The sequence below is a fragment of the Falco peregrinus genome, chromosome 5 (assembly GCF_023634155.1).
Source record: "Falco peregrinus isolate bFalPer1 chromosome 5, bFalPer1.pri, whole genome shotgun sequence".
NCBI classification, from domain to species: Eukaryota; Metazoa; Chordata; class Aves; order Falconiformes; family Falconidae; genus Falco; species Falco peregrinus.
Window position 1 is genome coordinate 69,195,558 of NC_073725.1, and position 12,983 is coordinate 69,208,540.

At 52.4% G+C, this 12,983-nt stretch overlaps 1 protein-coding gene across 2 annotated transcripts; it reads left to right on the forward strand.

Annotated features, from left to right (window-relative positions):
* The first annotated feature begins 1,680 nt into the window (after nt 1-1,680).
* On the forward strand, nt 1,681-12,842 carry LOC101924691 (hippocampus abundant transcript 1 protein-like). Of its 2 annotated transcripts, none has more exons than XM_055806685.1 (12): nt 1,681-1,984; nt 4,470-4,565; nt 5,815-5,877; nt 6,970-7,097; nt 7,551-7,665; nt 8,334-8,552; nt 9,292-9,405; nt 9,885-9,956; nt 10,361-10,473; nt 10,626-10,723; nt 11,275-11,441; nt 11,530-12,842. In XM_055806685.1, the coding sequence occupies exons 1-12, from the start codon at nt 1,901-1,903 to the stop codon at nt 11,737-11,739; spliced, it is 1,479 nt and encodes a 492-aa protein (XP_055662660.1). In that variant the 5' UTR covers nt 1,681-1,900; the 3' UTR covers nt 11,740-12,842. The 2 variants fall into 2 exon arrangements, with proteins under 2 accessions (XP_055662660.1, XP_013157412.2); XM_013301958.3 differs by lacking the exon at nt 1,681-1,984 and adding an exon at nt 2,148-4,016.
* Nucleotides 12,843-12,983: the final 141 nt, after the last annotated feature.

Genomic DNA, 12,983 nt, shown 5'->3' on the forward strand with positions numbered 1-12,983 from the left:
TCTGCACCGCAGCGCTGAGCCCCTCCAGCCCCAGGCCCAGCTGCCCCCTCCCCATCTCCCCTTGGCATCAGGGCTGGGGAAAGGGCTGGGATCATCCCAGGTAGGTGCTTGTCTGCAGCTCCCCTGCCTGAAGCCGGCCGAGACGCCAGCCCAGAGAGGGCAGAGCCACTGGCCCAGCACTGAGCAGGATTGCAGCAGTGCGGGGACAGCCCTGCAGCAGTCTCCCGTGCCAAGAGCCTGGGATGGCCGCTGGTCCCTGTCCAACCTTCTTGCCCCCAGCCCAGCTCCTCTCCAGGCTGGAGGTGCCTCTGGCATGCTAGTGCTGTGGCTGGGAGAGCCAGCGGCACAGCAGACCTGACCTTCGCCATCCATCTGCCGGAGCGTCTGCGGCCATCGCCAGCCTGGCAAAAACAAGGGTCACGGGAAGGGGGGAAGACGGCAGCTCTGGCATGAGACACAGGCAGTTGGGCGGGAGAGCATGGGGGAAGCAGGGGCTTGACGCACACTGGGTTTGGTTTCAGATTAATTACGGAAACCAAATGAAATGTTAAGCTGTTGAAAGCCAAACAGGAGGGCTCAGTCAGGTTGTAGCAAGAGGCAAACTTCGGGCAGGAAGTTGGGGGCGGGCGGTGGTGACATGTCTTAGCCAGGCCCTGGCAGCTGTGATTCACCGCAGGCCGCAGAGGCCAGGCAGGAAAAACCTGGACCTTGTTAGTGCTGATTTAGTTGTAAACGGCAGGGAGCAGGACCCTGGCCCGGGCACCAAATAACCCCCGCGCCACGATGGGCCGGAGCTCCAGGGCAGTGATGAGGAGGCCCTCTGGTGTGTGGCCTCCCCCATCCCGGGGAGACCGAAGCAGGGGTGCTTTGGTGGAGCGGGCTGCTCCCGCAGCCCCTCTGGCTCGCCCTCCACTGCCATCGCCGAGCGGCCGAGGCGGGGGCTCCGCGGGATGGCAAAGCTGCCGCGGGGGTGCCCGGCCGAGTGCAGCCCTCAGCGAAAGCTCGGTCCCCAGGGCTGAGTGCTCCGTGATGGCGGCGCTGAAACCAGAGGGGCACGGGGTGGCCGGTGGCCTGGAGGGCTGCGGACCCGCGACCCGGGACCCCGCCAGCTCTGCCGGCCCACAGCCAGCCCGGTGCGGGGCCGGGGGCCCTAAGCCAGACACCCTCCTAGGCCGCGCCCTATGTACCCCCGATGGGGCAGCGCCGCGCCGCTTCCCCCTGTGCCAGCCCTCGGCCGGCGCTGCCCCGGGCCGGCCAGGTGTCGGCAACGCGGGGATGGGGCAGCCCCCGCTCTCCGCCATGTCCCCCCAGCGACCGGGCCGCTACCGGAGCCGGTGCCAGTGCCGCTGCCACGGCCACGGGGGAAGACCATGGCATCCCGGCATGCCCCGCGCCGCGGCGGCCCTGACGGCGAGCTGCCCCGCCTGCCACGTCCCATCGTGCCTTGCACCGCGCCCGGCAGCGGCCGTGACGTTCGCGACACGGCGCGGCCTCTTCCGCCCCGCCTCTCCTAGCCAATAGACGGCCGGCTCGGCCCACGGGGACGAGGAGGAGCAGCCAATGGGGCGCGAGGGGGCGAGGCGAGGCGGCGAGGAGCCGGAAGTGCCCGTCAGCGCCTTCGTCGGGGCGCCGGGGGCGGAGCGGGTCGCGGGGCGGGGCTCGGGGCGGGACCTGGGGGCGGGGCCTGGGGCGGGCCGCCCTCCGCCGCCGCCAGCCGGGCCGCCGCCCTCGCCCCGCGGCGCCGCCCCCGCGGCCGGCAGCCCCGGGCCCGGCGCTCCCCCGCCCGGTGCGGGTCTGGGTCCGGGCCCGGGCTCGGGCTCGGGCTCGGCGCGGCGCGGCCCGCCGCAGGGAGGATGGGGCAGCCGTGGAGGCCGGCGAACGGCAGCGGCCCGGCGGCGCCATGACCGGCGAGAAGAAGAAGAAGAAGCGGCTCAACCGCAGCGTCCTGCTGGCCAAGAAGATCGTCATCCGGGACGGGGCCGGCGTGAGCGCGGGGGACCGGGGGGGCCCCCGGGGCCTGGGGGGGCCGGGGAGGCCTGGAGGGGCGCCGGGCCCACCGGAGTGAGGCGCAGTGTGAGGGCCCGGCGGCGGGGTGCGGGCGGGGGCTCCGGGCCGAGGCCCCCCGGGGGCAGGAGCCGGGGCCGGGCCTGGGCGGCAGCGTGCGGGGCAGCCTGCGGCTGCCGGGAGCGGGGGCGCGGCCGGGCGAGGCCTAGTGCCGGCCTGGCGGCTGCCACCCCCCCCGTACCCCCACCGGGGGCGCCGCGCGGCGGGCAGGGGCCCGGCCACCGGGGCAGCCCCGGGTGTGCCGGCAGCTCGGGTGCCCGCCGCGGGGCTGGCCGGCTCGGGGGGCGGCCCTGGCCGGCCCCGGGGCCGCCGTCCTCCGTCGGGATCGCTCTCCGTTTACCCGGGCGCAGGGGCCGTGAGGCGCCGGTAGAGGCACACGGTGGCCGTGGGGAGGCAGACGGTGGCCGTGCAGATGGCCACTTGCCTTCGGGCCTGCGGGCAGCCCGGTGCTGCGGGAGGCCCCGCACAGCACCGGCCCCGCATGGGCAGCTTTGGAGCGGGCGCCTGAGCTCAAGATGGTCACAAGCCCTTTCCCTCTGGCCTTGCTCCCTGGGGAGCGGGTAGCTCTGGTCCCGAGGCCCTGGCCTCTCCGCCAGCCTTTAACATCTTTTTACATCTTTTTCCCTTTTTTTTTTCCTGTTGCATCTTTGTATTTTCCAGCAGCAGCCGTGCATCCTCTAGAGCGGTGGTTCGGTGGCGTGGCCGCTCGCTCCGGAGGAGATAACTATCCTAAATTGTTTAAGGACCCTCACGCAATAAGATGGTTGATAAGTGGAAGGAGTGAAGGGGTTAGATCTGGAGCCGATCTGTAAAGAGGAATCTGTTAATTTTGTTGCGGTCTTGTGGTAGAAATGTTTAACTGCTTGAGAGGGTAAGGAGGGATGATGGAAGAGGAGGGGGCTGCTCTGTGGAGCAAGGTGGGTCATGATACCAATACTCTTACATTACTGGCTTCGTGCCACCTTGCGGCTTCTCCCTCGGATGCAAAATGTTCTCTCATTTGTGTGCAATAAAACTGATTTCTTTTAATGGCCGTGTCCCCCTCAGGTAGGGTACCTCTTGCGTGGATGCTGTCGATTTTATTGTGAAGCAGGCTTAGCCTGTCGGCGGGAGACAGTTTTTAATCGAATCTGTGAACATAAACGAGGTTTCAGCAGAGTAATGTCTCTTGCTGCCTTCTCTTGTGTCTCAAGTAACTTAACTGCTGTGTTATCTGAAATGCAGTATTACTTTGTCAAAACCTGGCAGGGTGTGACTGGGGAGAAGATTGCTCTTCATGTGCCAGGTTTCTTGGAATTCCTGTCCCTGAGAATCTGTCGGGAGGGAATGCTGGAGGCAGGATACTGGTACAGATACGTCTTTGGTCTAGTCCATTAAATAATTTGTATCTCAGGCACAGAGTTGAAATGTTAGTCAGCTGGGAGGAAATTAATGCAGAAGTCCATTCCCTTAGCCTAGAAGAAATGCCCGTGATTTTGAGGTTTCCCATACCAAATCCAATATCCCTTTGAATGTGAGATTTGTGCAGCTGATGGAAGTTTTTTTAACTTCTGAATAATCTTCAAGCGGCTGGAAGCTTGCAGGGATTGCAGACATTCCAGGTGGTTTTATTAATAATGTATCAGGGTTGAACTACGCTTCTTGGTGAGTTGAGATCATGTGGTTTGCTAATATAAGAAATGGGTTCCTGTGGAACAGCGCAGTGTGCTACGAAATGTTTGGCCTGTGCGGTTCCCTGATGAAATTCAGCTGAAACCTGTGTGCTTTCCTCCCGTCCCTTGCAATTTGTTTTCCTTGTCAGCTCGTGACTTTGCAGGTGTGTCCTGCGTGGCAGGAGAAAACCTCCTGGACTAGCCACTGAGATTTGGCACTTGGAAAAGTGACAGAACAAACGCTGCCCTGAAAGCGCCATGAGAAATGTTTATGGAAAGAAAGATAAGCAAGGCCTCGAGGTGTGGGTTGTTTTTTAACTGTGCCTTTCCCCCCATGCTGGGTGGATGGAGTTGGTGCTGAGGAGTAAAATTGCCTTCCCAAACTCCCAGCATGTGCACATACTGCTGTCAAAATATGTAGAGAATTTAGGTGTTTCATTTCCAAGTCCTTATGGCGAAGATTGAAAGGATGATAAATTTGGTCATGTTTAGAGAAAGAATAATGGTGTCAAAGATACTAGTTCGTTGATAAAAAATTTGAAAACAATCAGCTTTGTAGGAGAGGCGTGTGTTGGTAGACCCCAGATGGAGAGATGCTGCAGCATGAGCTCACCTGTGCTAGACAGCGTGGAATCACCTTGGGAATGGCTTAGGTCAGAGTTGACATTTCAGCCTCCAACCACGTCTCAGATCTCTCACAGATCAGGATCCTGTGGTTTTGTTTTTTTTTACTTACGGAGCTCTGTTTTGCAGCGACAGGGGATTGGAGAGCCCAGCGTGTACCACGCCGTGGTGGTTATTTTCCTGGAATTCTTTGCCTGGGGGCTGCTGACCACGCCGATGCTGACGGTGAGTAGGTGTCCCTGGAAATAACGCTGGCTCTTGCAGACTGGAATTCACCTGGGGTTGGCGAGCGTAAAGATCTTAACAGAGGCCTTGGGAGCAGAAGAAGCAGAAACCAAGATGCAGTGGTTTGTACCTGCAGAACCTGGAGCTATAGTAATTTTTTATGGAGTTGGGCAGTTATTTTCTTAATTATTGTAGCTTAACTTGGAGAAAACATGATTTAGATTTTTGAAAGCTTTTGGAGAATTTCAAGGGAGAGGTGAAAGACCTGACCTGAATTTACTAGAATTTACTTGTAGTTTGCTGTCATTTATTGTTGGCTTTTTTCTACATATTTATAAAAGAAGTGCACTTGGGAGCTCGATGAAAGCAAGTTGAGCAAAGCTTTGACTTTTTATCTGAAGACTGCACCTTTTACCTTACGCTGACTTATTTAGGGATAAAAGAGGGTTTTGTTGAACTACTACCATTGTTGTCTGGTGTGTCAAAGCACAGAGACAATTTTCCTGGCAACTACTTGTTCTAGGCTTGTTCTAGGAGAGCCCACCAGTAACTCGTTCAGCACTTGGCTGAGTTAGATGTAACGTAGTTACATGGGCAGCAGAGACAACTTCACCGTAAAGCTGGGTACAGAGGGATAGCTTTATCAAAGAAACTTAAAATCTCATCTTGGGTATTCGCCTTTAATTAAGGAGCCGTAAGCTTCTGATTTGGCAACTTCAGGAAGAGTTCTCAGCTTTTGAAATTCATTTTCTGGTGGTGGTATGCCAGCTCACATTGGTGTCTAAAGTGCCATGCATATTTTTGACCTGATCTCTAGGTAACTATGCAGGAGTCTTTGTTTATGCAAAGGCATTTAGAAATAGTATTAGCGTAGCAGTATAAAATGCAAATCCAATGTGTAGACAGTACAAAAGGGGGGAGAGAGCAACAGAAAAGTTATGTGGTTGCATGAAGTAAAACCAGAGGGAAATCAGATGGTGCAGGAGTGGAGGAAGGCATGTTTCAGATGATCTTAGCCTTGCCCAAACATGCTGGAATAATTTGTAGACCTGGGAAGCATTAAAGAAAGTGGCTGCCTGTGTTGGAGAGGGGAGGTAGAGCTCCTCACGTAGGTACGAGGTGGCGTTGGTAGTGTATTTCCCATTTTCCCTGTTTTCCGCTCTTCCAGGCATCGAGCTGGCAGGTGCTTATGGAAGTTCTGCAGGAGTTGCTAGCTCTGGGGTTTTGTTCTGTTTCTTTTTTTCCACAGGTGTTACACCAGACTTTTCCTCAGCATACATTTCTGATGAACGGCCTGATTCATGGAGTCAAGGTAAGGAATATTCCTTCCAGGCTTTCATTTGAATCTGCAATCAGTGCAAAAAGTGTTAAGCCATTATAGTCTGTAACATTTGTTGAGGTTAACCAGTATTTCACAGATAAATGTTTTTATTTCAATTTGGGGTGCTACTGGCAAACCTGACGCAAAATGAAGAATTGACAGAGCACAGACATTGGGTGGCGTGTGTTGATTTTACTGAGCAGTGTTAACAACATGCTGCTTGTTGTCGTGAGTTTGGGGTTGTAACAGCTGTGTGTTTCAGCTGAAAATATTCTAATCAGCATGAGATCAGCCCTGTATCCATATTCAGGAACATAACAAAACGAAAAATCAATGACATCTGAACTTGTCAGTAATAGAAGTTGAAATGAAGCAGACAGAAGGTGAGGAGTACACTGTGGTGCAGTGAATTTGGACTAGACCAGCATTCCCAGAGCAGAATTGGAGGCAACTGTAGCAAACAAGCCATGTGTTCTGACTGGGGAGTGTGGCAAAAGGGATCATTAGGCCCTGGCTCTGGCAAGAGGATCTCAGAAGGGGTCCCAGAGAGGTTTGCTTCAACGTGAGCTGGGCACTCCTGTACACACTGAAGGGCTTTTCCCTGCCTGTCTCAGGTTCGAAAGACATTGAAAGGCATTGAACAAGGTTTGTGCTTAATGGTATTTCGTTGTGTCTGTTTTGCCTCCATCTAAAAGAGAAAGCTTTCCCTAGAACTGCAGCAGATGTTAATGTGATGGAGCTGTGCCAACATCTTTTTAGGCACTGGCAGGGCAGCTCCCTGCTGCACAGGGTCTGGGGAGACTACAGCTGCAGGCTGAGCAGTTGCAGAGAATGGCGAGTAATTGGAGCATTTAGCAGCACCTAGCTGGTGGAGGGTTTTTTCTTTTTTTCCTTCTCCCTGTCCCTAAAAGGATGTGAGCAGTTTAATGAACTGTTCTGTTCTGGTAACGTTGCCTGCTTGTAGAAAACAGGAATGGATTGTCTCCTCACATTTTTATCTTGTGATGATGTTGTCAAAAGCTCTTGCTGTCGACAATTGGCATTTGACTGAGGGATCTCTCTCTGCCACCCTGTCTTTTGTAGGGTCTGCTTTCTTTTCTAAGTGCCCCACTGATTGGTGCTCTCTCCGATGTCTGGGGCAGGAAATCCTTCCTCCTCCTCACTGTCTTCTTCACCTGTGCGCCAATTCCCCTTATGAAGATCAGTCCATGGTGAGTTTATCCTTGTGATAACCAAGGGGTTCTGAGGAGAGGAACGAGTGCAGGGCTGAGCGATGGGGGGATTTGCAGGTGTTGCCTTTGAGGATGAGGTGGAAGAACCCGTCTGGTGGAGAAGGATGCTCAGCCTAGAGACTGATTTACCTACCTGGTTCTACCAGAGCATCAGTGTCAGGAAGAAAGAGCCTGTCTTTCCTCTCCGAGAGCCTGTTCTCCTGATGGGTGTGTTACCACTACTAGGGGCACATTGGTGTTTCTTTCCTGTGCGGGGAAAATGAGTGATAAAACTGTGTGAGCCACCAGAGTGAAGCTTGGTGTTCCTGAGCGCTTTCTGGTGCAATGAAGTAGGGTGGACTGAAGGAAGAATAAGGGAGAGGTTCTAATCCAGGAGCTGTGGACTATCGTGTGGTTGCCCTCTGACTCTGCCTTTGGCAATGCCTGTTTCAGGTGGTATTTTGCTGTCATTTCCATGTCTGGAGTCTTTGCTGTCACCTTTTCTGTGATTTTTGCCTACGTTGCCGATATCACACAGGAGCATGAACGCAGCACGGCGTATGGCTTGGTAAGGAGCTGAATGTCTGTCTTGTCTCTTGAAAGAAATACTCGGGGCTTTGCAGGTAGGAGAGGTATGAAATTAGGATGAAAATTTATTGAACAGTCTGGGGACAGTATCAGTGAAAAGATGGTATGTGTTTCACCAATAATACAGCCTCCCTTTTTTCTTTTTTTCTTCTCGCTTTGTTCTTCTGTTTGTGGTTTAGCAAAAGATGTGGTTTAGTGAAAAGATGATATGTGTTTCCCCAATAATACAGTCTCCCTTTTTTCTTTTTTTCTTCTCCCTTTGTTCTTCTGTTTGTGGTTTAGCACAGAGGGAGAGGGCTAATTTCTATCTGAATACTGGCTGTATTGTTGCTTAGTCTTTAAACCGGCCTAGTCTGTGAGCTTCTTTGCGCTGGGAAAGGGGCCAGGCTGTGATACTGGCATGTACACGAGTAGCCTGTGAACGTGCCCTTTCTGCAGGGCTACTGACAGTATCGCGTGTGAATTGTTCGGATAGCTTTAATTTCCCTTTGCTAGAACTTAGCCTAGATCGCACCAAGAGAACATGTCATCTTTCTGGCTGAAGAAGTCCCTGTTCACCTGGATTATCTCCATCAAAAGTGGCAAAACTAGTACCCTTGGGTTTCTCTGGAGGAGAAGACAGGCTGTATTCATGTTTTATGCTTTCAGGTGTCAGCCACGTTTGCTGCTAGTCTGGTCACAAGCCCAGCAATTGGGGCGTACCTTTCCCAAGCCTATGGCGATACGCTGGTGGTTGTGCTAGCTTCAGGTGTTGCTTTGCTGGATATTGGTTTCATCCTGCTGGCTGTGCCGGAGTCTCTGCCAGAAGAGATGCGCCCGGTCTCTTGGGGAGCTCCAATCTCTTGGGAACAAGCAGACCCGTTTGCTGTAAGTAATCTTGCTGTTCTTCTTCTGCGTGCTGGGAAGCGCTTGTATTTGCTTGAGTTCTGCTAATTTCTCTCAAAAGGCAGATGCATTCCACAAAAGGTGAAGGAGGCAAGGCTTAGATTAACCCCATAGAAGGTACAGCATTCAGCTGATGGTGGACTGCACGTACCTAAAGCTGTCTAGAAGCTTCTAACCACCATCATGTAGCTGCGAACCATCTAAAAGCAGTTCAAGATGTCCTGAAGCAAGAGCATCTCTCAGTGGAAATCTGCCAGTTGTTTGAATATAATTTCCATTACTTGGCAATAAGACTGTGTCAGGAGAAGTCTCTTGTGTTCCTGGCTTCCCAGGACCTTTGCTAATGATTATGAGCTTTGCAAAGTTTTGCCTCTTTTTTTTTTTTTTTTTTTTTTTTTTTTTTTAACCTTTGCTTGCTAGGAAGATTATTTTGGCTGTCTGAGGAAAAAACAGTTCTTGACTATAAACCTGAGAAACTGAAAGGTAAAAATTCCTCATTCTAGGGTGTAAGTTGGTGCATCTGTACCCTGGTCTGGTGTCTTGTGGCAGCGTTTGCATCTTCCTCTGAAAGTGCTGGTCTGGTTTCATTCAAGCATTTACTTCTTAGATATAAGATGGTGACTTAAGCACTTGGGTTTGCTGTCTCTGTACCTGGAGAATATTTACTGTTAACTCCTTTCCCCCCGCCCCTACATTCTCCTCCCTCTTCCTCCTTCCACAGTCCTTGCGGAAGGTGGGTCAGGATTCTACAGTGCTGCTCATCTGTATCACAGTCTTTCTCTCCTACCTTCCTGAAGCCGGACAGTACTCCAGCTTTTTCCTGTACCTGCGACAGGTCAGTCTCTTGCGAATGAGGTAAGGCTCTGAATGCAGGAAATTCCAGCCTACATCTACAAATACCATCTTAGCCGCATGTCCTGAGGAAGCTACTCTTGGCCAATAGCTTAGTACAGTGAAGCTGTAAGAAACAGTGACTTGTTCGAGCTTTCCTAAAAAACGTGGGAGCCTGGTGACCACTCTGTAGGCATTGCCAGGACCCTTGCTTGGCTTCTTGCTTGTGGTCTGCCTGTCTATCCCACCCCTGCCACCTTCAGGTGGTTAAGTTGAGCCCAGTCATTTAAAGCTGTTTTGCCAGCCAGAGGAAAATCTTCCATTTTATTCCTGTGGCAGCAGGGAGGTTGTGGAAGGTACGGTTGATTAAAGTTTAAATACCTGATAAGCAACGTCGGTAACAGTCAGTGACACTGATGGAGTGGCTTTTCTCCTACGGTAGAAAGCTCTTGCCTGAAAAGTCCCTCCGTGGTGTTTTCACAGGTCATTGGTTTTTCCTCGGAGACTGTGGCAGCCTTTATTGGTGTAGTTGGAATTCTCTCTATACTGGCTCAGGTGAGAAGCAATTTCTGCCTTGGCTCTAGCAGTCTGGTTATAAGAACGTCCAAAATTTCTGAGAACTGGGGCTGGTGAGTTGTCAGAGTCGCTGTGGCCACACAGATGCCATCGGACCCATGCACGGCTACCTGCGGTCCCTCGCTCTTATTCTTTGAATGTAGCTGTTTGTGGAACAACAACAAACTGTGGTAAACTGCGGGGTGGCCCTATGTTACTCTGTAAAAGTCCATGGGTTGTGCCCTGCCGTGAACAGGGGTGGGCTGGTCTCTAACACAAAGTTAGAGTGGAGGAGTGCGTGTGCATGACAGCCGCTCTCACAGCAGCATGAGTTCTCTCATCCTCTTGTCTTCCAGTGTTGTCATGTTTCTTTGCACTTTGAAAGCACCTATTTTTCATTCCAGACAGTAGTGTTGGGAATTCTCATGCGTTCGATAGGAAATAAAAACACCATCCTGTTGGGACTAGGCTTCCAGATCCTGCAGCTTGCCTGGTACGGGTTTGGATCGCAGCCTTGGTAAGAGTTTGCCCATGTTTGTCTCGTGGCATTGGCAGGCTTCTCTCTCCGTGGCACCTCTGCCTGGCTGAGATAGATGCTGCCATGCTGCGATACTTGTCCGTGGCTGGCCCTCCGCAGCCTGCCTCCTAACTGCTGCCTTGTTCCCCAAGGATGATGTGGGCAGCAGGAGCTGTGGCTGCAATGTCTAGCATCACCTTCCCAGCCATCAGTGCCATGGTGTCTAGGAACGCGGACCCCGACCAACAGGGTGAGTCGCTTAGGGATCTGTCTGACGAGTGAGTTTGTCCCAGCAGGCGCTTGAGCCAGCGCATGTTTGAATTCTGAGCATTGGTGGGACCAGCAGGAACATCTTGTGCCACCTGTGGAGTGTCGCTTTCTTCTTAGCAGTATTTGACCACAGCTGATGCTTTGGGAGGGAGTTCTTAAAATTATGCACGTAGGTGTTTAGTGTTGCCTGCCTGAGGTGGAGAGGAGACTGATGCTTCATCGTTTGCCAGCTTCATGGTTTGTCCCCGAGTCCTCAGACTTGGCTGCCTTAAATTCCAGTTCCGTTGGAAGTTGTTGCTTGATGTGCCCGTGCTCATTTTATTCCCCAACGCAGCAAGCCCAGCATTACTGATTTTTGTAAAACCTGATACTGAGTGAAGCTAGTCACCAGCTAACCATTTCGTCTGCAGGGTGTGTGTCAACCCAGACCTGAATGTTTCATCCTGTCTTGAAATACGTAAGCATCCTTGAATAAAACCACTTTCTTCAGAAAGCTGGAGGCATACCTGCCTTTCCTTGCTCTGTCCCCAGGTGTGGTGCAGGGGATGATCACTGGAATTCGGGGTCTGTGTAACGGCCTGGGGCCGGCGCTCTATGGCTTTGTCTTCTATCTTTTCCACGTGGAGTTGAATGAAATGGCTGAGGTGGAGACTTTGGGTAAGGCCTCCAGACCCAACATGGCCAACCCTACCGATGAGGTAACCTCTTCAGCTTTCTTGTTCCCTTTGCTGGGCTGCTTCTGTCCTTGCACTCGAGCGTTAAGCGTTCCTCTGTTTCTCCTTACAGAGCAGCATTATCCCGGGGCCTCCGTTCCTGTTTGGGGCTTGTTCTGTCCTGCTGTCGCTCCTGGTCGCCTTGTTCATTCCAGAACACAATCTTGCACTGAGATCAGGCAGCCACAAGAAGCACAGTAACGGAGCCCAGACCCACCCCCACAGCCCGCAGGCCGGCGGATCAGACGGCAAGGAGCCCCTGCTTGAGGACAGCAGTGTATGAGGTTGGGAGAGAAGGAACGTGGCTTGCGTCTCAGCTCCAGATCAAGGATGGACTTAGCCAGTGGGAGTTTGGGGAGAGAGGGTGGGGGGAGAGAAGAAATGAGGTAACAGACTGTGCCGCTAAGCTAATGAGAAGGAACAGGGTTTCCCTTCAAGACAAATATACCCAGCTGGTACAAAAGTGGAATTGTATCATCTGGTGCTGATGGAAAGGGGAGAGATGGAGCTGCTCCACGGGAAGGGAGAGTTCCTCAAAGCAAACCCACCCTTGTACGTGAATACTGAACTTCACGGTGTGACCTGCCAAATCCTCACCTCGCCAGCGAAAAATCAAGGAGCTAGCGTTGTCTTTGTTCTAACGTGAGCTAACTGGCTTGCCAGCCAGAATAAAACCAGGCATCTGTTACCTGCCCCATCCCCTTATGTAGCTGGTAGTTGCTGCCGATCCCGTCACAGCTCAGTTGACCAACCTGGGCCTGGGGAGAGGCTTTGACAGCCGTCCCACGCGCCTGTGCTGTGGTCACGCACAGAGGGTTTCCTTTCCAAAAGACACCCAGCGCCGGCGCGTGTGGAAGGTGGGCAGTGCAGTCGGCTGTGAGCAGGTCCTCGCTGCCTGAGGATCTGATGAATTTGCCTATTCTGGCCCAACTGAAAGAAACAAAAAAACATTCTACTGACTTCACGTTCTGATGAAGCCAAGAAAAATTTAGAAGTGAAGTTGCAGCTGATACGGGGGAGAATGGGCAGATGAGAGCAGGGCAACCACATGAATCCCAAATGCTTAGATGGTCAACAACGTTTGTATTTCTGTTTGGCTTTTCTTTTTTTGTTACACTGATGTAACATTTGTCTGTTGCTACCTCCACAGGTAGTAGGTAGAAGGATTTTTCAGAAATCTTTTTCTGGAACTGTAAGGGTTGTTGAGAAAATACAGTTCTCTGAGAGGTTGGAGAAACAACTAAACTCTGTGAAGCACTTTGATAAAGCATGGTTTCCTGAGAGAAAGGTCAAAGAAATAGCTGTTTATCTTGAGCACTTTTATGAAGCATGTTGATTTTTCCCCAGGCTCTTGCCATCTGATATTAAAACCAGATAATGACTGTAGCTTGGTTTTTCTCAGTGTGAAAGATGCTGATGGTGATGATTGCAATTGATTTGAACGTACAGGTTTGGATTCCACGTAGCGTTTCTGAGCCCATTGTGAAGGTTTTCCTGTTGTTGGAAGATGGTATCGCAGCCCCTGCC